This window comes from Camellia sinensis, chromosome 3, assembly GCF_055761805.1.
Source record: "Camellia sinensis isolate YWXY chromosome 3, ASM5576180v1, whole genome shotgun sequence".
In the NCBI taxonomy this organism is placed as follows: Eukaryota; Viridiplantae; Streptophyta; class Magnoliopsida; order Ericales; family Theaceae; genus Camellia; species Camellia sinensis.
The window spans coordinates 213,458,409-213,485,854 of NC_138963.1; the positions used below are offsets into that span (position 1 = coordinate 213,458,409).

At 38.0% G+C, this 27,446-nt stretch overlaps 2 protein-coding genes and 1 long non-coding RNA gene across 4 annotated transcripts; 2 read left to right on the forward strand and 1 right to left on the reverse strand.

Moving 5' to 3' along the window:
- The first annotated feature begins 83 nt into the window (after positions 1–83).
- On the forward strand, positions 84–26,952 carry LOC114281900 (uncharacterized). Of its 2 annotated transcripts, none has more exons than XM_082922197.1 (16): positions 84–680; positions 2,162–2,469; positions 5,958–6,035; positions 6,228–6,448; positions 9,288–9,371; positions 10,174–10,290; positions 10,967–11,072; positions 22,882–22,934; positions 23,089–23,125; positions 23,266–23,323; positions 24,147–24,223; positions 24,692–24,762; positions 25,098–25,158; positions 25,746–25,805; positions 25,951–26,013; positions 26,564–26,952. In XM_082922197.1, the coding sequence occupies exons 2-16, from the start codon at positions 2,338–2,340 to the stop codon at positions 26,684–26,686; spliced, it is 1,341 nt and encodes a 446-aa protein (XP_082778323.1). In that variant the 5' UTR covers positions 84–680; positions 2,162–2,337; the 3' UTR covers positions 26,687–26,952. The 2 variants fall into 2 exon arrangements, with proteins under 2 accessions (XP_082778323.1, XP_082778322.1); XM_082922196.1 differs by having other exon boundaries at positions 84–676.
- Positions 11,382–14,036, forward strand: LOC145823088 (uncharacterized). The gene is made up of 2 exons (XR_014365220.1): positions 11,382–11,415; positions 11,519–14,036. It is a non-coding gene; the product is annotated as an uncharacterized LOC145823088 (long non-coding RNA).
- Positions 16,526–21,027, reverse strand: LOC114263561 (putative AC transposase). Its single transcript, XM_082922195.1, has 5 exons — positions 20,646–21,027; positions 18,542–19,294; positions 17,181–18,445; positions 17,012–17,096; positions 16,526–16,917 (listed from the first exon to the last, which is right to left on the reverse strand). The coding sequence occupies exons 2-5, from the start codon at positions 19,285–19,287 to the stop codon at positions 16,905–16,907; spliced, it is 2,109 nt and encodes a 702-aa protein (XP_082778321.1). The 5' UTR covers positions 19,288–19,294; positions 20,646–21,027; the 3' UTR covers positions 16,526–16,904.
- Positions 26,953–27,446: the final 494 nt, after the last annotated feature.

Consider the following 27,446-nt stretch of genomic DNA (forward strand, 5'->3'; position numbering starts at 1 on the left):
TATGAGTTAATATGAGAATAGTTATGATTTATATAATATTAGTTATGATATCAAACCACATAATCTCATAACTAATGTATGGTACATCAAAATGTACCATAGCATCACCACTCTTTCTGCTCCTCCACAGCCTTGTAGTTTTTTCAGTTACGAGCGTCGACAAAAAAAGATTATATTCACCACCGCCATTGAACGCCGTCGATCACCGCGACCACCCTGCTCTCGCCGCCGCAAGTCATTGCCAGCCGCCACCAAAGTAACGCAACGCAACGCAACCCACGTGGCGCAACCCTTTCCCTCGCCTCTTCTAGACTTGAGCTTCGCTGAAAATCGTCAATTCCTATCCCGAATAATCACATTCCTATCCCAACCCATCAATCGAAGATCGCATAACAACAACGATTCTCTTACATGCAATCTGGACTTGCATCGCCAACTGGTAATCACAGCGAGTCGACACTTATCACTAGCATTTCGTCCTCACTCTCTAACTTTCTTCCTCCAAATATGCCCATTTAATAAGTCCAAGATGCGATTTCCAGAGAGACCCATTTTGTCCTTTTGCCTCTCTCCTCCTCCTCCCCCTCTTCCTCCTGATTTTCATTCCCTTCGCTTTCACTCCTCAATTTTTAGAACTTTTTATCGATCTTCGGGCAAGAGAGGACGGAATTATAAGGTGGGTATGTGTTATTTCCTGGAAATCTTACATGTCTAGCATTGTTTTATTAGTTTTGTTGAATGAATTTAGGGTTCTGTTTATTTGTTCATTTTAGTGAAGCAATTGGTTACCATAACCTTAGTTATTGGTTTAGTGTTTTTTTTTTTGGTAGACTGTTTTTTATGTGAGGAATTGGACTTTAGGTGGTTCTAGGAGCAATTTACTTGAGAGTTGGAAACACAACGCCCTGGGCTTTGTGTTATTGTCATTGAAGGTAAGTTGTTAAGGTTTTGTTTGTTGGAAAAGTCTTGTTCCCTGTTTTCAGCTTTTGACTTATGCTTCATTCTTTTCCCCCTAATTTTTTATTCTTTAGTCTTCAATATGGTTGACGTATATGACTGTTGAGAGGGAGGCAAGTGAGAGAAATTGGTGGGCTTTTGATTTATTCTGTGTGAATTTTGTTGGATTGGAGGGTGAATATCATAAAATGAGGAGTTGGAGATATCACTAACTGCATGTGGCTGGAATAACACTGAAGCGATAATTAAGGTTACAGTTACCCAATTGCTTCAAATCCTTGCTAGATGTCATCATCGGAATTATCAGTGCATGTCAATTCTTTGGATAAATATTAAATGCAGACTCAAGTCACCAAATCTATAAAAATTTGCAGTGACTTGTTTCCATAGACTTTGAATTTATCTACAAGAATGAGTTTATTACCATTATAGAGCTATATCAAAAGAGAGGGAAAGAAAAGAAAAGATAGACAATTGGATGTCATGAAATCCTAAAAATAATAGTATACTGCCATCTGATCACATTACTTTTTTTTGTTTTGTTTTGTTTTTTTTGGTGGCTTTGTGAGTGATGTGTCTCTAAATACTATGTAAAGCGCAGTGTTTTTTTATTTTTTATGCAAAGGATAAACTTGTAGGTAGTCAGCGTTCACAACAATGCTAACAAGGAGACGTGTTTCTCTTCTCTGATTAGCTAGTCTAAAATTTATTGATTTGACCTGCATCTGGATAAATATCAATGTCAATCTGAACAACTAAAAAAATAATTATGCTTATTCACTCTTTGGATTGCCTTTGATCAGATAATTTCCTTTTCATATAAGAATATCTCTGCAGCTCGTTGTATTTGTTTCCTGATTTTAAATGAAAAGTCTCTTTGTTGTAACAATAAATAAGATGGATTTATGCTTGAGGGAATTTATATACTGTAATTTAATGGCTAGTAATGGTTACTTCACTATGAATGTGAGCTTTGAGGTGAGCACAGCAAACACCAGTGCATATTGAAATTGATTAAATGTTTGGTTGGTTTCTACTTGTCCCATGCAATTTCTGTTCTTATTTGATTTTGTTAGTCAATTTAGGTTCATGTGATTGCCATTTTATCAATGCATCATGCTGTCATGATATGGGTTTGATGCCATTCTTAATCACTACCAGGTACTCATTGTTTTCCCCACCTTTTTTTGCTAAATTCTTTCAGGAGCTAATGATTTGCAAGCTAGTTATACAATGGATGGGACTGGTATAGATGGCAAAACATCACAATTTCAGAGCATGACATTCAGTGATGGTGGTCAGGCATGTATTTGGTCATCTCGCAGAGGGGGTTGAAAAATTAATATTGGAAAGCAAATATTTTGCATTAGATCTTTAAACATGAAAAGTATTGTTGCGGTTGGTTTTGACATGGATTATACCTTGGCACAATACAAACCTGAAACTTTTGAATCTCTTGCATATGAAGGCACTGTCAGAAAGCTGGTGTATGATTTGAAATACCCTCCAGAGGTTAGTCTGCATTTTTCTCCATTCTGCAATGCTTAAGTTTGTGTTTGGCCATGGTTTGTCATAGAAAAAATGTATGAATGACATGCTTATGTACATGCTCTCTGTTAGTGATTTTTCACATGAAATTAATCAATTTTTTAATTATATTCAAAAAAATGAAATTAAACTAGATTTGCATGTTATTAGTAGAAATTTAAGGAAATATTGGCAGGGTACTTTCATTTTTTTAATAGATCACACATTATGTTTCTTATTATCTAAAAATTTGATTTTATTTGTCAACTGTAATTTTTTTTCCTGCTCTTATTTAATAAGTGTAGAAATTTAATGTATAAAGAGAAAAAGAGAATTGTATTATTGATTGATGTTTGTAATTTTGTATTTATTACAATGATTCATGATTCCTATATATAGAAGAGGGTGAGTGTGTAGTAGGTAAGGAGTAGGTGAAGTGGAGGTGGTAGTGGTGTAGTGGGTTAGGTTTAGTGGAGTAGGTGAGGTGGTAGTGGTGTAGTGGGTTAGGTTTAGTGGAGTAGGTTTAAGTGGGTGAAGTAGGTGATAAGTTTTAACAGCCCCCCGCAAACTCAAGGGGGATAGGAACTAACCAACTTGAGTTTGGAGAGAGTTACAAAACAAGAAAATACATAAAAATAAAAGAGGATAGGTGACACTGTATGGTCGTGTCAGACCATTGGTGAAGACACTGGATGGTGGTGTCATAACGTTGTAGAGGACACGGTATGGGGGTGTCATAACGTTGTAGAGGACACTGTATGGGGGTGTCATAACGTGGTAGATGACACTGTATGGTGGTGTCAGACCGATGTAGAAGACAGTTTATGGGGTCATGTCGGACCGTTGTAGCAGACAATGTGGTGACAGTTGTTGTGACAGTTTACAGAGTCTTGCTGGACCCTTGTAGAAACTAACCGGAATCAATGTCGGGACAGTTTACAGAGTCTTGTCGGACCCATAAAGGAGCTAACCGGAATCAATGTCGGGACAGTTTACAGAGTCTTGTCGGACCCTTAAAAAGTCGCACCCTCAAAAGGTGTGCCCAATCTTTCAAAAGGCGTGCCATAAAAAGGCGTGCCCAATCCATAAAAAGGCGTGCCAGATATGATGGCGAGGCACGTGAGTGCCTTGGCTGGCGCGCCCGTTTGTCGTCTGGCGGCAAGTGGCGCGCGATACGCGTGGCTGCCCCGTCTATTTAACCAATGTTGATGCTGAGGCTGAGGCAGACAAAAAACTTCTGAAAATCCTCTGAAAAAAACTCTTCCTTTACTGAGAGAGAAACTCTGTAATACTCTGTAACCAACCCGTCTCTGAAACACTCAGCAACATGGCCTCTTCTTCCCGTCCAGCTACCCAGAACATGGCCTCCTCTTCCCGTGGTCTGCTCACGCTCTTTCCAGAATTGAACGAGTCCACAAGAGAAATAACTGGTGCGGTGGCCAGTGAACCTCAACCAAACACCTCTGGTTTTGCTCCGTTGAACTTTCCGATGCGGTCGGTGGAGCAAAAAATGGCGGTGCAAACTGATATTGAAGCCAATCAGTATACTCTGAAGTCATGTGTGGAAACCATGACTGCGGTCACAAACCTGTCGCACCGGCTGCAGAGCAGGACAAATGAGGTGCAACAGTTAAACTCCCAGCTGGCTCTGCTCCAACGCATGTATAAGGATGCGCGAGCAGAGATAAGTGTGCTAAAGACAGAAAACAAGGAGCTGAAGCGGAAGGCCACCGTGATGTTCCGATTTGGAGGTCCACCATATGCTGTAGTGGAGGAGCAGGGAGGAGGCAACTTGCTTGGTGGTCTAGGAAGCACGGAGGCAACACCGGCAAGGACCACCCAGGACGGAGGCAAGAAGAAAAGACCGGCGGCTGAGTAGAGAAGAAAAATCCCACTGTGGATGTGGTAGTTTTGTTTTTGTTTGTGTGGGTTTTTTTTTTTTTTTTGTTTGATGTAAAAGTGTGATCGGGGTTGATCCCCTGATATGAATAAAATGACAAGGTTGTGGAATGTTGTTGGTGTGATTTTGTGGTGTTGTTTTGTTTAATAAGAAAAATAAAATAAAAGAAAATAATGGATAAAGAAAATAGAGAAAAATATTTGTGGATGGGTGATAAGAAAAACAGCAGTGTGATTTTTTTTTTTTTTTTCTGGTGGAATATAAAATAAATAATAATAAGAGAATGGAAAACGGGTGATGCTTACTAACAAAGGATAGGGAAAATATATTATAATAAAATATATATATATATATATATTAAAATAAAAGAAAAGGGTGAAAGAACGTGGATGAAATAAATTAAGAGAAAGGAGAGAGATGATTAAAGTGGGTTTGAAAGTGGGAAAAGATGAGAGAGAGGGAGATAGAGTGGGTGCATGATGATGATGTTGGGTCCATGGAGAGAGAGAGAGAGAGGGATGTCCAAGAAGCTTGTGCTTTTGACAGTTACACATTACCCAAGCTGTATGTGAAGATGCATGTTACTGTCTTACACTTCTGCAGGCTTGGTATTCTTTGTGGGGCACTTGCAACACGTGACATTGAAAATTGTATTCGAAAATGATGACATCTCCAACATGAAACGTCTTGGAAGCAGCCCAGGCCTTGTAATCAATATTCCCAATGATGGTTCAACCAGCGGAGTCCCCAACCTTGTACACTGCTGCCATTGAAACCTTCAAGCCAGCAATCATGGCTACCAACAACAGAGCCACAGCTCTACACCCCACACCCAAATCCATGGCTAAGAGAGAGAGAGCAAATCGGGAAAAAAACAGCAGTGACGAGCAGAAAAGCAGCGCCAGAAACGCCAACGACGACGACGAGTAAGAGTACAACCACGGATATGTGAGAGGCGAGGTGAACGGCGATAGAGGCTAGACGATGATGCGGGTGCCGCCGCCGACATAGCGGAGGAGGGGTGTAAGAAAATGTTGAAGAAGTCAAGGTATGTGTAGAAAATAAGCGGAATAGATTGAGGTCCGGCGGACGGCCAAGGCGAGGTTGCCGCCCGCCGGTGAAGCGAAAAATACTAAGTGCTTAACCTTGCTCTGATACCATGTAGAAATTTAATGTATAAAGAGAAAAAGAGAATTGTATTATTGATTGATGTTTGTAATTTTGTATTTATTACAATGATTCATGATTCCTATATATAGAAGAGGGTGAGTGTGTAGTAGGTAAGGAGTAGGTGAAGTGGAGGTGGTAGTGGTGTAGTGGGTTAGGTTTAGTGGAGTAGGTGAGGTGGTAGTGGTGTAGTGGGTTAGGTTTAGTGGAGTAGGTTTAAGTGGGTGAAGTAGGTGATAAGTTTTAACAATAAGGGTTGATTTTTTTGTTTTCATTTAAAAAAAGGTTTAACCTTATGTCTTGATAAGTAATGGTCCTTTGTTATTAATCATGTCTTAATTGTTTGGTATTCTAACACTTGAAGCAAGAATCAGCAATTTATTTGATGAAAGTGATTTTTGTGTAGTTGTTGGAGTGGACTTTTGATTGGAAGTACATGGTCAGAGGTTTGGTTCTTGACAAAAAGTGGGGCAACATATTGAAGGTAGTTTAATCGTCTCATGTACTTGTTTTTAGTGGCAGGAACATATGCACACGCACACGCACACACACACGGAGTCTTAATGGACACCACTTGCTGATTCTATTATTTTCATGCAAATTTTGTCAACTGAAATTTGTTACTTATTTTTTTTTTCCTGTTTATTTATTAGTTTTTTTTCTTGATATCATACAGATGGATCGACACAAGTATGTGAAAGTAGCATACCATGGATATAGGGAGTTATTAAAAGAAGATAAAGTTGCAACATATGGAAGTACTTTGATACGAGACACATTTGATGAACCTAATTATGCACTGATTGATACCCTTTTTTCACTGGCTGAAGCCTATTTGTTTGCTCAACTTGTTGACTTCAAGGATAATAATCCCGGAAAATTTCCAGAGGATGCCGAGTAAGAGAGTACCTGTTTTAGAGTACGCTTTACAAGTAGTACTAAGAGAGTACCTGTTTTAGACTTTCAATTAACTGATGCTTTGATTCACTTGTGAATATTTGCTTTAAGTATTTATGGAAAAGTAATTAATTATAATTCCTTAGTGCATTTGAGGTACACAAATTTACTGTGATGGAAAGGAAGGTGCGAAGGAGGAAGAAGTTGTTAGCAGCCAGCAAGGGGCGCACACACAAAAGAAACTTTAAGAATAAGCATAATGAGAAAAATTACAATGAAGCATGTGATGTGAGAACATGTTGCCATAAGTCTAATGGTGTTAGCGTTTGTCTTTTTCACTTAAGAATCTTCTTCACAGCTTCTTCAAGGTGCTAGAGTGACTCCAAAGATCTGCCTCATTATTGTTGGCCCTTTAATTGCCACATTTCCTTAGGTCATGTGTATTCTATCCTTTTCATTTTCTCTCCAAAATAGTAGATTATTTTGTTCATTTTTCTATTGTTGATCAAACAAAAAACTCCAATATTTGCAACCAAGAGTTTCATTCTATATTGGATTGGAAACGTTCTCTATGTCTCTAGTTTGTGTACCTTGCTAAATCCCGAGAATGTCTAGCCTTTTTAAAGTCATGGTTTGTTTGGAATAAGCTAGTTCACTATTTGCTTTTAGGCATTACAAATCTAAATCTAGATTGTGTTCCGTGCGTTTTTTTCTTCATCTACCACGATGAATCAATTGATATAATGCAGGCATTGCACTTTGCTAGGAAGCATGAACACTCCAAAATGGGTGTTGTGTCTAACACATGTCGAACATGCCACGTGGCATGTCAAAATTTTTAAATCATTCTACTTTTTGCAAGACACGTTTGCAAGGTTCTGAAAAGCGGTTGCGGTCGCCATAACGGTGGCGGTGACGTGGTTGCGGTTGCGGGGTGTAAAGGCCGTAGTGTAACGGTTGCAGTAACCGGAACCGTGAATTTTTTTATTTTTCGCACAATTTGAAAAAAAAACTTACCAATACGCATATTTTTTTTCCATGATCATATTTATTGGGTTAAAAATAAATATTGATCAATTTTTGTAAATTTTTAAGTATGATTCAATATATTTCATATTTTTAAATCACTATAAACTGAGTTTTTTACATTTTATTTTAATAATTAATGACTTTATATTTTACAAAAAATCAATCACTAACTATTATATATATATATATATACATATTTTAACCAAGCCAAATAGATATTGACCACACTTATTAGTATTATTATTATTATTATTATTTTCAAACAATATATAGATAGGCACACACAAACAAAATGGTTTAGTGATAGCAGCTGAATAGAATAGCATAGGTTTTATAGTTTTAACAAATCAATAACATGTTCATCTTCTCTCTTCTCTCTCTCTCTCTCTCTCTATCTATCTCTTGCTCCTCCATTTTCTCTATTTATCTTCCCTCTTCTCTCTATCCTTCTTCCCTCACTTTCAGCTTTTTTTTGTGTGTTTTTTCGAAAAAAACAGTTTGGAACTGTTACGTAACGGTGCGTAACAGGCCGTTACGATTGTTACGGCACCGTTACGATTGGTACGGCACCGTTACGACCGCTACGGCAGCCGCTACAGCCTACACACCTGTGAATCTCAATTACACTGCAAAAGCGGCCATAACGGGTGGCGGTAACCGCCAAAACCGTTACGTAACGGCGTTACGTAACGGTTGCGGCCGCTTTTTAAAACCTTGCATATAACAATTAAAAAATCAAATGCAAAAAATAATTGCAAAAATACCATATATGTTTAAAGTTTAGCTAATTCTATTCACACACTACAAAAAATCTCAATACACACTATTCATGTCGTTCAGATATAAAGTTTTGAAAAAATTAAATGCTCAGACATAAACTTCCGAACAAAAACTAATTGTTCGAACATAAACAGTTGAACAAAATGTACATCTGAACAATTCATTTTTTTTCGGAAATTTATGTCCAAACATTTTACTTTTGTTCAAAAGTTTATATCCGAATGACACAAATAGTGTGTACTAAGATTTTTTGTGGTATGCATATAGAATTGCCCTTAAAAGTTTCTAAAAATAGGCACAATGTAATTGTTCCAGTACCTCTATAATTTTAAAGAGTTACATTTATGTCATGAAGTACCCACAAAAGTATTCAAAACGTTACCTATCATGTACCTGAAACATACATATGTTGTACCAGTCCTGTATTCATGTTGTGCTCGATCCGTTCCCAAAGTATTTTGCATACTGGGTGGATGTTTCACGTACCCAGTATGCGTGCAGCCTTACCAGTATGCATACCCGTACTGGGTAAGCACTTGGTACTCGTACACGATGCTTAATAGATTTCTATATATTTTACTCTAACCCCAAATTAGTTTTCTAAATTTAGTTTTCTTAAAAAAAAACACACACGCACACACAAAGGTCTGAGGCATGTCCAAACATAAGACATGGGTGTCCATAAAGTGTCCCAAACGTAACACAAGCCTAGCCTACATTAAAATACCTCACAGCCTGAGAGGTTAGGTCAAAAAAGGAACGCATGAACGCCTAGCTCATAAACATTCTCTCAAAACTAGGGAGGATGGGTTAAACAAATGGTAGTCACCATTTCCACCAATTTGTTTGAAAAGACTTGGTTTCTAATAGTATTTTGTTAGGCTTGGAGATACATTGATTTAGTTGATCATACTCGTCACCTGTCTGGAAAATTTGTGAATCAAGTCTATCATAATATTATAGTCATTAACTGTTAGGCGTTTTGAAGTAGTTATTTCCCCATTTGACAGGTGTGCCTTTTGTGTGTTAGGTATATTAATGAGGATACCTTAATAGTTCCCATGATCAAAATGCTCCGAGATTCTGGTCGTTCCACATTTCTGGTGACAAATAGGTTGGTGCTTTTCTTAAGTTCTTTCAATGTGAAGGTTTTAGGATGGATGGCTTTATATTTTTAGATTATGCTGTTAGTAATAGTTCCCTCTGAGAAGATTTATGAGTCTCTACCTCCACAGTGCTCAGGAAAAGAATCAAGTACTTTATGGCCCCTGCGTATATTTTCTGACAGAGGGAATTAGTTATTTCCGCATATTGTGTTATCATGGCCCCATCCCCGTTGAAAAAAATTCCATTGTGATTACTTGTGTTTGATGCTGTCTTGTTAATATGTGGAATTAAGATTTATGATCCTCGCTCTTTGAAGAGGTATTTGTACTCTTTCTGGAATCAATTATTCACTAAATTATATCTACCATTTCGGTTAGCAATTTTTTTTTTCACCATCAAATTTGAGATTAATTTGTTTGGCGGTGATTAGATAATCATTATCTAAAATTTGAGGAATAATATTTTCCATTTATATTATTGATTTGAGTGAACCTCATATGCTATGAAGAACATGTCAAACGTCTTCTATTCTGTTGACAACAAAATTCCCCTTTCTGTCATGCAACAATTCTATTCTCAAATCCTTTTTGCCTTCTAAAATAATTCATATAATTGATTATTACTTTTTTATTATCCCAATAGGATTATGTTTTTTATATTGATTTTTTTCATGAGATCTTTCCATCCCTCCCTCCCTCCCTCCTCTAGAATACATATTTTTGTATTAACTTGAGGGCTTAGTTTTCTGAAAGTAGGCTATATTTATAGCGAGCTGACATAATTTAAAATCTCACTTAAATCTGTTGCAGTCTATGGGACTACACAAAGATCGTAATGAATTTTCTCTGTGGGCCCCAGACACTGGATAGTGGTTCCACATCAAATTTTGAGTGGCTCCAATACTTCAATGTGGTTATCACGGGCTGGTTTTGTTCTTTCCTTGAAACATTATAACCTGTTATACACTATAGGTTGAAGTTGTTGCAGTTGCAGTTGTCATTTCATTTTCTTTATTTAATTCATCTATACTTTACCTTTGATTAGGTGTCTTTAGCTCTATGGATCTCAATTTGACACGTGCATTTTGTGTTTTTTTCTTAAATTATTAGTTTTATTATTTTTTCACTTCTGAGTAGGGAATGCTCCATCATACATATTGTAGTCTACACTAGCAGTTAATATATTTTCATATAGAAAAAAGGTCCAATCTCATTGCACAATATTTTCATATTTGCTTTTTCACCTTGTCTGCTAGCTGGGACTGATGGCTTGCATGCATAGTTGCCTCATTGGTCTGCATGCCACCCCATGAATGTCGTTGAGTCATCATGACAATGCCATGTGGCTTCATCATGGCGATTCCACGTGGGTCTTCGATTCATGTGCCTGCAGATGATCTTGTGAGCTTCTATTGTTGACTGGAAAACACACCATTTTTTAAAAACTGGTTCATGCTTTTGAACTCTTTCAACAATTTCAAATTGCAACTTCGTAGCATTTTATAGAGTTTGATGTTAATTAATGAACATGCGTACCATATTTTCATAATTATTATGCATTGTTTGGATTTATAATCTAAAAAAAGCAATTATATTTCTACAGTGCAAAACCAAGTTTTTTCCATGATGAGAATCGTGCCAATCTTTTTGAGGTTGAACCCGAGTCTGGGATGCTACTTAATACTGATAATGGCACTCCTATGCCTCAGGTTGGTGTACATATCCTATGATCTGTAGAATTTACCTACAACATCCTTATCGGTTATTGTTTTGTGTTCTTACGAATTTCATTTTTAATGGCCTAGGTGGGAGGTACTTCAATGATACCATTAAAGAGCCTGAATAAGAATTGTAGAGTGTAGAAATTTAATGTATAAAGAGAAATAGAGAATGTAAAATTTAATGTATAAAGAGAAATAGAGAGAGAATAAATTGTATGTATTATTGATTGATTTATATTGATATCTATTACAATGATTCATGATTCCTATATATAGAAAAGGGTGAGTGTGTAGTAGGTGAAGTGGAGGTGGTAGTGGTGTAGTGGGTTAGGTTTAGTGGAGTAGGTGAGGTGGTAGTGGTGTAGTGGGTTAGGCTTAGTGGAGTAGGTTTAAGTGGGTGAAGTAGGTGGAGAGTGGGTGAAGTAGTGGGTTAGGTTTAGTGGAGTAGGTTTAAGTGGGTGAAGTAGGTGGAGAGTAGGTGGATTTTAACAGCCCCCGCAAACTCAAGGGGGATAGGAACTAACCAACTTGAGTTTGGAGAGAGTAACAAAACAAGAAAATACATAAAAATAAAAGAGGAGAAGAGACACTGTATGGTCGTGTCAGACCATTGGTGAAGACACTGGATGGTGGTGTCATAACGTTGTAGAGGACACTGTATGGGGGTGTCATAACCATGTAGAGGACACTGTATGGTGGTGTCATAACGGTGTAGAAGACACTGGATGATTGTGTCAGACCAATGTAGAAGACAGTTTATGGGGTCATGTCGGACCGTTGTAGCAGACAATGTTGTGACAGTTGTTGTGACAGTTTACAGAGTCTTGCTGGACCCTTGTAGAAACTAACCGGAATCAATGTCGGGACAGTTTACAGAGTCTTGTCGGACCCATAAAGGAGCTAACCGGAATCAATGTCGGGACAGTTTACAGAGTCTTGTCGGACCCATAAAGGAGCTAACCGGAATTAATGTCGGGACAGTTTACAGAGTCTTGTCGGACCCATAAAGGAGCTAACCGGAATCAATGTCGAGACAGTTTACAGAGTCTTGTCGGACCCATGAAGGAGCTAACCGGAATCAATGTCGGGACAGTTTACAGAGTCTTGTCGGACCCCTAAAAAGTCGCACCCTCAAAAGGTGTGCCCAATCTTTCAAAAGGCGTGCCATCAAAAGGCGTGCCCAATCCATAAAAAGACGTGCCATCAAAAGTTGCGCCCTCAAAAGGCGCGCCCACTTCATCAAAAGTAGTGCCCGACAGAAAGCGTCGAGCCATCAAAAGGTGAGCCGGAGACGCGGCGAGGCACGTGAGCGACAGAGTGGCGTGTCGGCCGCGTCGTCAGTGTCAATATAAACCAATGCGGAGGCTGTGCTTGAGGCAGAAGCGAAGACAAAAAAACTTGGGAAAAAACTTCTGAAAAACTCTTCATTTTCTGAGAGAGATATTCGTTTTTCTGAGAGATTGCCTCTAAGAGCTGCAAATCTTGAAACACTCCCCTTCCGAATATTATCAGTCTGAAATTACTATTTCGCTGAAACACTCAGCAACCCAAAAAACATGGCCTCTTCTTCCCGTTCAGCTACCCAGAATATGGCCTCTTCATCCCGTGGTCTACTCACTCTCTTTCCCGACCTCAACGAGTCAACAAGAGAGATAACTGGTGCGGAGGCCCGTGAACCTCAACCAAACACCTCTGGTTTTGCTCCGTTGAACTTTCCGATGCGGTCGGTGGAGCAAAGAATGGCAGTGCAGTCGGATGTGGAGGCCAATCAGTATACATTGAAGTCATGTGTGGAAACCATGACTGCGGTTACAAATTTGTCGAACCGGCTGCAGAGTAGGACAAATGAGGTGCAGCAGTTAAACGCCCAACTGGCTCTGCTCCAACGCATGTATAAGGATGCGCGAGCAGAGTTAAGTGTGCTAAAGGCGGAAAATAAGGAGCTGAAGCGGAAGGCCACCGTGATGTTCCGATTTGGAGGTCCACCGTATGCTGTAGTGGAGGAGCAGGGAGGAGGCAACTTGCTTGGTGGTCTAGGAAGCACGGAGGCAACACCGGCAAGGACCACCCAGGACGGAGGCAAGAAGAAAAGACCGGCGGCTGAGTAGAGAAGAAAAATCCCACTGTGGGTGTGGTAGTTTTGTTTTTGTTTGTGTGGGGTTTTTTTTTTTTTTTTTTTTTATGTAAAAGTGTGATCGGGGTTGATCCCCTGATATGAATAAAATGACAAGGTTGTGGAATGTTGTTGGTGTTATTTTGTGGTGTTGTTTTGTTTAATAAGAAAAATAAAATAAAAGAAAATAATGGATAAAGAAAATAGAGAAAAATATTTGTGGATGGGTGATAAGAAAAACAGCAGATTTTTTTTTTTTTTTTTTGGTGGAATATAAAATAAATAATAATAAGAGAATGGAAAACGGGTGATGCTTACTAACAAGGGATAGGGAAAATATATTATAATAAAATATATATATATATATATTAAAATAAAAGAAAAGGGTGAAAGAACGTGGATGAAATAAATTAAGAGAAAGGAGAGATATGATTAAAGTGGGTTTGAAAGTGGGAAAAGATGAGAGAGAGGGATGTCCAAGAAGCTTGTGCTTTTGATAGTTACACATTACCCAAGCTGTATGTGAAGATGCATGTTACTGTCTTACACTTCTGCAGGCTTGGTATTCTTTGTGGGGCACTTGCAACACGTGACATTGAAAATTGTATTCGAAAATGATGACATCTCCAACATGAAACGTCTTGGAAGCAGCCCAGGCCTTGTAATCAATATTCCCAATGATGGTTCAACCAGCGGAGTCCCCAACCTTGTACACTGCTGCCATTGAAACCTTCAAGCCAGCAAACATGGCTACCAACAACAGAGCCACAGCTCTACACCCCACACCCAAATCCATGGCTAAGAGAGAGAGAGCAAATCGGGAAAAAAACAGCAGTGACGAGCAGAAAAGCAGCGCTAGAAACGCCAACGACGACGACGAGTAAGAGTACAACCACGGATATGTGAGAGGCGAGGTGAACGGCGATAGAGGCTAGACGATGATGCGGGTGCTGCCGCCGACATAGCGGAGGAGGGGTGTAAGAAAATGTTGAAGAAGTCAAGGTATGTGTAGAAAATAAGCGGAATAGGTTGAGGTCCGGCGGGCGGCCAAGGCGAGGTTGCCGCCCGCCGGTGAAGCGAGAAATACTAAGGTCTTAACCTTGCTCTGATACCATGTAAAATTTAATGTATAAAGAGAAATAGAGAGAGAATAAATTGTATGTATTATTGATTGATTTATATTGATATCTATTACAATGATTCATGATTCCTATATATAGAAGAGGGTGAGTGTGTAGTAGGTGAAGTGGAGGTGGTAGTGGTGTAGTGGGTTAGGTTTAGTGGAGTAGGTGAGGTGGTAGTGGTGTAGTGGGTTAGGCTTAGTGGAGTAGGTTTAAGTGGGTGAAGTAGGTGGAGAGTGGGTGAAGTAGTGGGTTAGGTTTAGTGGAGTAGGTTTAAGTGGGTGAAGTAGGTGGAGAGTAGGTGGATTTTAACAGAGAATTGTATTATTGATTGATATATGTTGAATGTTACAATGATTCCTATATATAGAAGAATAGGTGGTAGTAGGTGGTAGATGGAGTAGGTAAAGTGGCGGTGGTAGGTGGAGTAGGTGAAGTGGAGGTAGTAGTGGTGTAGTGGGTTAGGTTTAGTGGAGTAGGTGAGGTGGTAGTGGTGTAGTGGGTTAGGTTTAGTGGGTGAAGTAGGTGATAGGTTTTAACAGCCCCCCGCAAACTCAAGGGGGATAGGAACTAACCAACTTGAGTTTGGAGAGAGTAACAAAACAAGAAAATACATAAAAAATAAAAGAGGATAGGAGACACTGTATGGTCGTGTCAGACCGTTGTAGAAGACTGTATGGTTATGGCAGACCGATGTAGAAGACAGTTTATGGGGTCATGTCGGACCGTTGTAGCAGACAATGTTGGGACAGTTGTTGTGACAGTTTACGGAGTCTTGCTGGACCCTTGTAGAAACTAACCGGAATCAATGTCGGGACAGTTTACAGAGTCTTGTCGGACCCATAAAGGAGCTAACCGGAATCAATGTCGGGACAGTTTACAAAGTCTTGTCGGACCCATGAAGGAGCTAACCGGAATTAATGTCGGGACAGTTTACAGAGTCTTGTCGGACCCTTAAAAAATACAGTGTATGATGGTGTATATAGGCTGCCCAAATATATATATATATATATGGATATATATAGTGAGCCCTCAAAAGTCGCGCCCTCAAAAGGCGCGCCCACTTCATCAAAAGGCGTGCCTGACAGAAAGCGTCGAGCCATCAAAAGGTGAGCCGGAGACGCGGCGAGGCACGTGAGCGACAGAGTGGCGTGTCGGCCTCGGCTATTTAACTAAGGTTGAGGCGGAGGCTGTGCAAACCAGTCTGAAACCGCCGAAAATCCTTTGAAAAAACTCTTCCGTTTCTGAGAAAGAGATTCTGGAACACTCTGTTGCCATTCTGTAACCAACCTTTCTCTGAAACGCTCAGCAACCCATAACATGGCCTCGTCTTCCCGTTCAGCTACCCAGAATATGGCCTCTTCGTCCCGTGGTCTGCTCACTCTCTTTCCCGACCTCAATGAGTCAACAAGAGAGAGAACTGGTGCGGTGGCCAGTGAACCTCAACCAAACACCTCTGTGTTTGCTCCATTGAACTTTCCGATGCGGTCGGTGGAGCAAAAAATGGCGGTGCAAACTGATATTGAGGCCAATCAGTATACTTTGAAGTCATGTGTGGAGACCATGACGGCGGTCACAAACCTGTCGCACCGGCTGCAGAGTAGGACAAATGAGGTGCAGCAGTTAAACGCCCAACTGGCTCTGCTCCAGCGCATGTATAAGGATGCGCGAGCAGAGATAAGTGTGCTAAAGGCAGAAAACAAGGAACTGAAGCGGAAGGCCACCGTTATGTTCCGATTTGGAGGGCCGCCATATGCTGTAGTGGAGGAGCAGGGAGGAGTAGGAATGGCAACGGGGCGGGGCGGGGCCGGGGACTACTCCCCCCGTCCCCGATCCCCGAAATTTATATACGCCCCGTCCCCGTCCCCGATCCCCGACGGGGACCCAAAACCCGGCCCCATCCCCGCCCCCGATCGGGGATCGGGGATCCCCGACCCCGAAAATCCCCGAATTTTTTTTTTTTTTTTTTAATGTAAAAATCTGTAAATAGATTAAAAAACATCCTGAAACATCCAGTTTTACAAAACATCCTTAAAATCCATTTTCATCCTGAAACAATGGATTAAATATCTGTAAATTGATTACAAATCTGAAACATCTGTAAATTGATTAAAAATCTGAAGCAACATTTTGTTGCCAACATACAAAACATCCTGAGGCAACAAAAAAATTTGTAAAAATCTGTAAATGTAAACATCCTGAAGCAAAATACAAAACATCAATAAACATCCATTTAAATCCTGTAGCAACATCCTGAAAATTCAGCATCCATTACATCCTGTAGCAACATTATAAAAATTCAACATCCATTACAACATGAAAATTCAGCAGTCCAACAAAACAACACAAACAAAACATCATGTAGCAACAAAATAACACAAAACAAACATCTGTCCAGCAACCCACACACACAAGAAAATTCAACAAGTACCAAAGAGAATAATTAATCCCAAGCACAACCCGCAAGGAATAGGTTACCCAAACATTGAAATTAAAAATAAAAAAATATATATCCATTACAACATAAAAAAGCAAATCCATTATTTCTTCAAACCCATACAAACCACACAACTTCCATCATCTCCTTCAACTTGAACTCCTGTTAAATAACAAAAGGAAAAAAATAAATAATTAATACTAATAATAAAATGTAAAAAATGTTAACAATTAAAACAAAAAAGATGACAACTAACACAAAAGTGGCACATGACTGATCCGACTCGATCTCATCATCATCATATATAGTTGCATAGCCCACCGATTCCAATGTTGAATTTCCTAAAAAGTAAAGAATATAAATTCAATAGTGAAATTATTCCATGGTAATATAAATAATAATATGCAAATTGGATGAAATAATACCTTTCATCTCTTCACCCCACAACCAACTTTGTGCACACATTAATGCTTCTAATGTGTTTGGATGAAGTCTACTACGATGTGGACTCACCAACCTTCCACTAGTACTAAATGCTGACTCAGAAGCAACAGTGGATACAGGAATAGCTAAAATGTCCCTAGCTATTGCCTGTAAGGTCGGATACTTTGGTCCACTAGCTTTCCACCAATTCAAAACATCAAAACCTGAAGTTCTTGGCAAAACATCATCATCTAGATAATGGTCCAACTCTGATCTTACATTCTTCATTTTTTTACTTCTCTTTCTACTAATAAACAAATCAAATTCTGAAAGAGTCTCTGTAACAATTTTTGGATGAGCAGAAGAGTCACCAACAACATCGGTCTCCATACCAACTCGGTGTTGATACTCTTGCAACAAATCATAACAAATATGACGAACCCTATCAACTTCATCTTCAGCTTTGTCTCCATAAAGTTTTTCAAAATAAAACTCCAATACACTCATCTTATACCTAGGATCAAGTACAACTGCAACCCCAATAACACCATGTATCACTAACCAATATTTATCAAATTTTTCCACCATTTTTGATGCCATTGTTCTGATCACTTCAATTTCACAAGAGAGCCATTGAGACAGTGTCATCCTAATCTCACATAAAGCTGGGAAACAAACATTGGCTGTGGGATACTTTGTACCAGAAAACAACTCAGTGATAGAAAAAAAAATCTTAAACCTCCCACTAATCTCTCTAGCAAACTCCCATTCTTGTTCAGTTGGCACAGTCTTGTATTGGGGCTCTCTAATTTTCAATCTAGAAAAAACATCCTTATACAATAAGGCTGTCTGAAGCATCAAGTAGGTTGAATTCCACCTAGTTGCACAATCAAGTCCTAATTTCTTAGTATGTGGAATACGCAATTGGTTAACTGTTTCTTCAAATTTTTCTACTCTTTTTGGTGTTGCTGTCCAATAAGCTACACTCTCTCGAATTTTCTCCACACCAACTCGTATGACATCCAATCCATCTTTCACTATCAAATTCAAAATATGCGCACAGCAACGCATATGAAACAAAGTACCACCCAACAAAAGAGATGAATTACTTAACTTATCCATCAACATGGTAACCATGGCATCATTTGTGGAGCAATTATCAACAGTAACAGTCGAGATTTTTCTATCAATATTCCAATCCAGCATACACTCAAGCAAAGTATCACAAAGAACTTCTTTTGTGTGTGGACATGGAACATAAATAAACCTAAAATATGATATTCATAAACAAGTATTAATAACATGCAAATTGAACTGAATAAGTTATAATTTTTAAATGATTTGCAAATTAACAAAAATATACCTCAAAATGCGACTTTGCAATGTCCATGAATCATCAATAAAGTGTGCGGTGACAGCCATGAATCCTTTCTTTTGATTGCTAGCAGTCCACATATCAGTTGTGATTGCCACCCTACTTTTATTATGCTCCACCAAACTCAATGTCTTCACCCTCTCATGATCATAAATCTTTAAAATATCACCCTTTATCGTATTTCGAGAAGGCACTTTAAACAATGGTTGAAGTGCTGCTGAATATCGTTTAAAACCAACATGGTCTACGATAGAGAGGGGATATTCATGCAAGATTATGGCATATGACAACTCTTTCCTAGCAAAATCTTGATCAAAGATATAAGAATTCATTTTTGGAATCTCTCTATTAAAGTTGTTAGTTAACACTTTTTGCCTCATGTCCATCACTTTCTTCCTAGTACAACTCTTATGGTGATCATGCAAATGCCTTGTTCCATTTTTTGAATCACCTCCTAGATGCTTATTACAATAATTACATATTGCCTTCCACACCCCATTGACTTGTTGTTTTTTAAAATGTTCCCACACAACACTTGATTTTCTTTTAGTTCCTCCACAAGTAGTATTAGACTCTTCTAAGTCAATAACATGTTGATTAGAGAGGGGAGACGGTGAGTTCATAGGTGCGTTCGTAGGTGGCGATGAATGTTGTGACGTGTCATTCTCAAATGGTACTTGAGAGTTAACGGGTGCTTCAGAGTTAACTGGTGCTTCAGAGTTAACATCTGACATTTTTCACCTTTATAAAAATAATATGGATTGAATTAATATAAATAAATTAAGTACTCATCATCTTTCAAACAAATTATGACATGATTGAAACAATTAGAACAGTAAACAACTTAACTTTATTTTATTCCTAGGATGCCCTCTACAAAATAACTATAACAGAACAGTAACATGAGCAAGGCAAACTTTCAGAGGAAATGTTTGCTCCAAAAATAGCACATTCGTAATTAAAGATTTTGTAGGCACCTATTAAAATCCATTACACTCAAAAATATTGTCCAGCAGAAATAGAAAGCACCACAAATCAAAGTTAAGATCTGTGAGAATACAAGTTACGGAACCAGATCAACATAAGCATGCCTCGAGACTGCAAAACCATGACCTTCACACACTAAAATGTTGCCAATAATATGTGACTTCAATCATAATCAAGCTCTTTTTCTTTTTTTTATTGGGTGTGTGTTTCTTTTTGTACAATAAGAACGTAATTCTATTCATCAATTGTAGTATATGATACGCAGAGATAATGACAAAAGAACTACATCAAGCTAAACAAAAATGCAGAATTTCAACAATTTAAAGTCCCAAAATCCAAGTCTCATACTATTTTATTGTTTTATATTGTGACAAATCATTAAGTTGCAATTGAATTGCATCAGTGCAACTGGTTAGTTACTGAATTAAATGGTCAACAAGTGGTTTACCATGGAGTGGACTAAATTGCATCAGTGAAACCAAATTGGAACCATGAAGTGGATTCCAATAATTACCTAATGCATAAATTCCAAGGACTTCTCAAAACACTTATTATTTCAATAAGAAAAAAAACAACAAAGAAATTCTAGGCTTGCACAAGACATCAACATCCAACTAAAAAGAAAGGGAGGCAGGGTACTTTTCTAAATCTATTTTTTTTTTTTTTTTCCTGATAAATCTATATTAGTAGAATGAAATACATAGAGAAAAGTTGAGAAGGGTTTTCCAAGTTAGAATTACTCATGAATAGTTCGTGTTAAAAAGAAATGAACTAACCAAACACCGTATGTGACCAAATGTAGAACTTTTAAGGAAGTTCTCTGCGAAATATTGAACTAATTAGAAAATATTACAAAAATCATAGGCAAATGTAAACCGATCACTGTGAAACCTAAGACCTGTAACCAAATATTTTCTTTAAGAACCAAACTATTTTAATCCTGCACAGAGAGAACGAAGTATTACAGGGACAAACTGGTTTATTCATTGCACACTCCGCAATGAATACTAAACACTCAGATATATATATATATATATATATATAATATACATATATGTAAACCCTAGAAAGAGAGAGAGAGAGAGAGAGAGAGAGAGAGAGATACCGAAACAGAGAGAGCCGGAGGAGCGGAGGTAAGGGACGATCGGAGGATCGCCGGTGAGGAGGGAGGCTCGGCGGTGACAGATGAAAGAGAGAGGGAGAGACCAGTGGCGAGCGAGAGCGAGAGACCAGTGGTGAGCGAGAGAGAGAGAGAGGAGCACCGTGGGTGAGTGAGAGGCTCGGTGATGATGGAGGATCGCCGGTGAGGAGGATCGCCGGTGATGAAGGAGAGACCAGTGGCGAGCTGCGAGAGAGGGAGAGGAGCGCCGTGTGTGTGAGAGGAAGTTTGGTGTCTGAAAGTGAACCCTAATCAAACACAAGCATATATGATATATATATATGCAAGGACAACAAGGTAATTTCATCTCGGGGAATAACCGGGGCGGGGGCGGGGGCGGGGCCGGGGAGCGGGGCCGGGGCCGGGCCGGGCCGGGGCCGGGTACGAAACATCTATCCCCGTCCCCGGCCCGGATATCATCGGGGATGAAATTTTGAATACCGTCCCCGGCCTGTAGGGGATATTTTTCGGTGAATAACCATTAAATTCGGGGACGGGGGGTCGGGTCACCGTCGGGCCGGTTTCAGATTGCCATCTCTAGGGAGGAGGCAACTTGCTTGGTGGTCTAGGAAGCATGGAGGCTGGGCAGTCACGGGACAATCAAGAGAAAAGCAAGAAGAAGAGACCCGCAGCAGAGTAAAGAAGAAAAATCCCACTGTGGGTGCGGTTGTTTTGTTTTTTGTTTGTTTGTTTGTTTTTTTTTTTTTTTTTGATGTAAAATGGTGATCGGGGTGAGTCTCGATATGAATAAAGCAAGTGTGTTTGGCAAACTCGAATGGTAGGTGTGGTAATGCAGAAAAATCAACTGGAATGAATTTTTTTTTTTTTTTTTTTTTTTGTGAAAATAATAATAATAATAATAATAATAATAATATTGGTATCATGGAGTGGGCGGTGGTACAAAAATATTGTGTAGAAAAAGAGGGAGATGGTGGAAAATTATTGTTTAGACAGAGAGAAGGCATGTGAGGTGTAAAGTGGAGGACAAAATAAAAGAAAAAAAGGTGGGAAATGTGATGATTTCTGTCCCTTCGCACAAAAACAGTACCACTAAAAGATGTTGTGGCTGCAAAGCCTGAAAAACTCAATGCATCAGTGGTTGATGGAGGAGACAATTGGAGTGTGGGACAGAGACAGCTTCTGTGCTTGGGGAGAGTCATGCTGAAACACAGCAAGATTCTGTTTATGGACGAAGCAACGGCTTCTGTCGACTCCGAGACCGATGCTGTCATTCAGAAAATCATTCGCGAGGACTTTGTGTCGTGTACAATAATCAGCATAGCTCACAGAATACCCACAGGTATGGACTGTGACAAAGTGATGGTTATGGATGCTGGATGGGCAAGGGAATATGAAGTCCCATCTCAGTTGCTCGAGAGGCCTTCGTTATTAGCCCAGCAATACTCAGATTACTATGCATTTAGAGGCCATGAGGTGTACCAAACACCATTCAAGGAGGGGAAGAAAAGAGGGTCTGAGAAGCTTGATCAGAAGCAAGTTGTCCATAGGAAGTCCATTGATGCATTTGGACAGAGGACTTCACAGTATAGAGGTGTCACAAGGCATAGATGGACCGGTAGATATGAAGCCCATCTATGGGACAACAGTTGTAAGAAAGTTGGAAGAGGCAGGAAAGTGAAGGTATGTGTACAAAATTCCAGCGGGCAGCGAAGGCAAGGTTGCCGGCCGGCTGCCCGCCGGTGAGAAAACAAAATACGGGCCTAAATCTTATGGCTCTGATACCATGTAGAAATTTAATGTATAAAGAGAAATAGAGAATTGTATTATTGATTGATATATGTTGAATGTTACAATGATTCCTATATATAGAAGAATAGGTGGTAGTAGGTGGTAGATGGAGTAGGTAAAGTGGAGGTGGTAGGTGGAGTAGGTGAAGTGGAGGTGGTAGTGGTGTAGTGGGTTAGGTTTAGTGGAGTAGGTGAGGTGGTAGTGGTGTAGTGGGTTAGGTTTAGTGGGTGAAGTAGGTGATAGGTTTTAACATAGAGTGTTCCTGGTAATACTTGAAGCTAAATCTTTCATTTACAAAGTCTATCTTGTATAAGATGCAGAGATTGTATTGTGTGCTTTTGGTTCCGGGCCTGTCTTCTATGATTGTTGAGTTCCATTGGGTACTCACATAATTAAATGTGCTACTCATATTTTTGTGAACTTGTGTTTTCAGGGGGCAATGTTGGTCATCTGCATAAACTGCTGGGTACTGGGTCCAGTTCACAGGTTTGTTTATTTGAATTTTTGATGGTTAGATTATTTTTCTAATGGTTTCTAGGCATTATCAAGAATATCTTCTTGATTGATATGTTTCCTTGTTAAGTTATTTGCATATAAGCAAGAACTAACGTCTGTCCTTATTGAATTTTCTGGTATGCAGTAAATTGTTTCAAGTTTTTGAAGTTTATTTTAATCAAGTAATTCATTTTACAATTTATATAGGAATCTATTAGTCATTTATTCATTATTGAATCCAATATAGCAATCAACATCATGCTTTTTTGTCCAATAAGTTTTCATACTACCATTATGTTCTAATAAGGTGTACATTTGGTAGGTTCTTTATGTTGGGGATCACATATATGGAGACATTTTACGCAGCAAAAAGGTTCTAGGTATGCTTTCTCTATTTCTTTTTCCTAGGCATAATATTAATAGCTAGCTTATGAACTTTTTTGTTCTTGCCTCATTTGATTAAATTGCTATTACATTCTTTTAAATTTGGATGAAAGTTGCACAACGCTTGTCAACTCTCTATTTGGTTCTACAATATCTTCCTGTAATAAACCAACCAACCAAACCAAGCCTCAAGTCCCATCAAATGGGGTCGGCTAATATCTTCCTGTAAATATCTGGTTCTAAAAAATGTGGCACAGAAACTTTTGAACTAAGAACAGACCTGACACTACAATTGTGCTTTCCAGATATTGAAAAGTGCTTTGAAGCTCTTTTTTGTTTGGCTGAAAACATTTGGGATATCTTTTTCGAGACTACAGAAGTAAATTTTAGGCATAACAGAGATTTCTTCTAAATGTAACTGACTTTCTTCCGATTATCTTCATTATTCTTCCATCCAGATAAGGGACCTCAGTTAGTATTATTATTTTTGGCACCACATTTTCCAGTAACTCTTATGTTGATGACACATAAGAGATATAATGGTAATTATATTTGAAATGTTGGAAACATATGAAAGTGGCTCAGAGTAAGCATGCTGTGAACTTTTTGGATTATTGTTGTTAGGGTTAGTAGTTGTATTGATACAAATAAAATATATTCAAGCTTAGCTGAGCTAAGTTTTATTTTGTGGTGGTTGGTGCCCTTTCACTACTTACTCTGTCTTCACTGATTATGTAGGACCTGTACTATAAAATTTAGTTGTTAGCATAACTTTATAAAGTATACACCATGTTGTAATTCAAAATCCTTGTAATCCAGGATGGAGAACAATGCTAGTTGTTCCAGAGCTGGAGAAGGAGGTTGAACTCCTCTGGGAATTGAAGGATACCCGTAAGGTATTGATGGAACTATAGTTTCTTCCCTACTTTTTTTTGTCTCTCTCTCTCTCTCGCTCTCTCTCTCTCTCTCTCTCTCTCTCTTCAACTAATAGGTTCGAATTGTAACTTTGATGCCTTCAAACACTAATGGAAGTTAAGTAGCATAGACATGGTGACCTGGCCTTTAATGCAAAGTGGTTGCATCTCATATTTGAACCCACAACCTCAAGGTTATTAGGCTGGATTTTAACCACTCAACCAGTGTCCCCCTGGTTATCATTGTAAATGATATTAAAAAAAAACATGATTTATTTATTATGATCAGGTTTACGACTATACTAAACTAGGCACTTTCAAATTGCATTGTTATTCATATGGACATACCTGATGCTCTTTGCTGCTAGTGCTTATTAAAAGTATGATCACATACATGCTTTATTTTCATTTTGCACCCCATTCTGAAATTTATGAGGTGATTTCATGCAGCAACTTCAACTATTGGGGAATAAGCGTGATCTTGTTGAAGACAAAATACATCATCTGAAATGGTCTCTCAAGTAAGTAGTTTTCTTTTATGCCACTATATGCGAGTGAAACCTTCTCAGATGTTTGGCAAAATTTTAACGTAGAAAGAGTCCCCGTCCCAATGATGTGCACCCATGAGGTGGAAAGTGTGGCAGTTTCCTGTTGGTGGGTTTGAATCCATCCTGTCATAATTCAATCGTAGTGCTGTTACAGTGAGCAGAATATTGACTGTTTGGTTATTGCTTCTGAAAGATTATGATGTTCTTGTGTGTGACTTGGTCTTTTGCTTATTTCTTTCTTTCATTCTTTAAATGGTATTATCTTGATTTATTTCTTCTACTTAACATCGTTCATTCTCTTTGTTTAGGTTTGAAGGTCTTAATGATGATGAGGAGAAGAAACTATCATGCAAACTTGACAAATTGGAGGTTGGTTCATGTTTCTTTGATGCTTTTGCAATTTATAAAAGGATGCTCTTGTTGAACGAGGGTGTATAAGTGTTTCATATAGATGGAATCACTTTGTTCTATGCCCTATAACCCACAGGCACAAGAGTTGGTCTTATGCATGACAACTGAAATGAAGTATTTGGGAAATGTTTAGACATCAACAATGATGGAAATGTATCATTATTTCCCCTTTCTTTGTTGAGTTTTGAGTTTTGGGGATGAACTATATATAATATGAGTGATGTGGCATGGCCACTTGAGAATTTTTGTTGAATGTGTGATTGGGCAAATAGATATGTTGATTTTATTTCATAAAACATTTTGAGAATATAGTTGCCCTCATCATTTTTTTTACACGTCCGTAGATGTAGCTTGTTGCATCTTATTTAGCAGTAACTGGTTAATGCTACCTCATTTGAACAATCTTGCTTTATGACTAACTTTTTGGTAATCATTCAAATCAGTTAAATGTCATTGACATCTTAAAATTATAGCAACTATTTTGAACAATGATGAAAAGATTAATTCAAAATTTGACATATTTTTTCTTGATGGTTTCATTTTAGTCTCAAAGAGAGCAAGTTCGTCTTAGTCACCAACAGGCTCAGCTACAATTTCACCAAAAGGTATGTACTTGATACGGAAACAAGTGGTCTCACTCTTGTAGTTCATTTCATTGTTGGGAGGTTTTCTTCTATTGAATGAATAGTTGGTTTCCTTGTTAGCACAAATTTTATGACATGCTTGTCGTTTTTTTCGTAATTGTCTCAGTTCCATAAGGTCTGGGGACAACTCATGAAGACTGGCTATCAGACTTCCCGCTTTGCACATCAGGTTAATTTAAATATCTGCCGATATAATGATTTAAAGGGGGTGTTTGTTTCAGCTTTTCAGAGCCAACTTATGGCTTTTAGCTTTGAAAAAGTTATTTTGGACTGTTTAGTTAAACTTATTTCAAACAGTTTCTGATTTTAACAGTTTATTTTAACTCAAAAAAGCTGATTCTGAGAAGTTGCTCACCCCTTGCTTCTGATTATCAGCTTCTGCTGTGGACATGTTAATTTATGGTTATACTCTTAAATTTTTTTATTTTTTATTTTTTTAAAAATAGAAAAAGACTCAAATGGACTATAGATTATTATTATTATTTTTTATGAGAAATGTAGACAAACAAAAAATAAAAATTAATTGAAAAAGTTATTTCACAGTTTATTTAACAAACACTACTCAGCAACTTAAATCTATAATCCAACAGTTACACCAAACAGATTAACAACTTCTGATTAAAGTCATAATGTATAATCTGTTAAGTTATAATTTATAAGTTGTTTTAACAGCTACAGCAAACGGTTTTGTGCTTAAATTGTTATTTACGATTATGTAGGTGGAGAGATTTGCGTGCCTCTATACTAGTCAAGTGACCAACCTGAGCCTGTATTCCCCCAACAAACACTATAGCCCAAGCGAAGACTTCATGCCCCATGAATTTGAAATCCTTGGAATGTGAAAAAGGTCCTCAATCCAATAAGATGAGAACGTGGCAATTTGAGGAGGCATCATTGATTACTTGGCTTTTGGGAGAACATGGAAGCAGAGCATTCTCCGAAATTTCCTTTTTTGTTATGTTCTCTTTTGGGTCTGTTCCTTAATGTGCTGTTTTATGGTTTTATTGATGTTTTTTTTTTTTTTTTTTTTCCTAAACATTTTACTGATTCAACAGTGCATCAAATAAGTAGAAAGATATAATGATGTTTTTTTTTCTCCCCCCAGAAAGTCTGGTTTCACTTTTTAGGATTCACCTTTCAAAAAATTGAATTTTTTTTAATATTTTGAACAATTTTTTAAAATTTTTAAATACACTTAACATGTATATATTTAAAAAGCATAATATTTATAAAAAAAAACTTTAAAAATTCACTAAATATCAAAAATATAAAATATATATATATATAAAAATTCAGTACATTTTTATATTCTTGTGTATTTATTAAATTTTTTTTATAAATATTTTATTTTTTAGATATATTTAAATAAAATGTATCTAAAAAGATAAAAAAAAAATTGCTTAAAATTTTAAAACTATTCACTAAAAACAAAAACAAAAAAAATACGAAAAATAGAAAACTCAATTTTTAAAAAATTAAAACTAAACACAATAATTGGAACTCCAGCAAAGGTTTTACCACTTGAGTGGAAATGCACCCAAGGGAGTAATGCATAAATATAACAAAATTCAATGTTCACAAAATCAATCATCCAATCTTAAA

Coding starts and splice junctions, on each gene's coding strand:
- LOC114281900 (XM_082922197.1), top strand. CDS start 2,338: ATGAAAAGTATTGTTGCGGTTGGTTTTGACATGGATTATACCTTGGCA. Junction 2,470..5,957: donor ATTTGAAATACCCTCCAGAG/GTTAGTCTGCAT, acceptor ATTTTTGTGTAG/TTGTTGGAGTGGACTTTTGA. Junction 6,449..9,287: donor AAATTTCCAGAGGATGCCGA/GTAAGAGAGTAC, acceptor TTTGTGTGTTAG/GTATATTAATGAGGATACCT.
- LOC114263561 (XM_082922195.1), bottom strand. CDS start 19,287: ATGTCAGATGTTAACTCTGAAGCACCAGTTAACTCTGAAGCACCCGTT. Junction 18,446..18,541: donor TTGCAAAGTCGCATTTTGAG/GTATATTTTTGT, acceptor ATCATATTTTAG/GTTTATTTATGTTCCATGTC. Junction 17,097..17,180: donor GTGGGGTGAAGAGATGAAAG/GTATTATTTCAT, acceptor TTTACTTTTTAG/GAAATTCAACATTGGAATCG.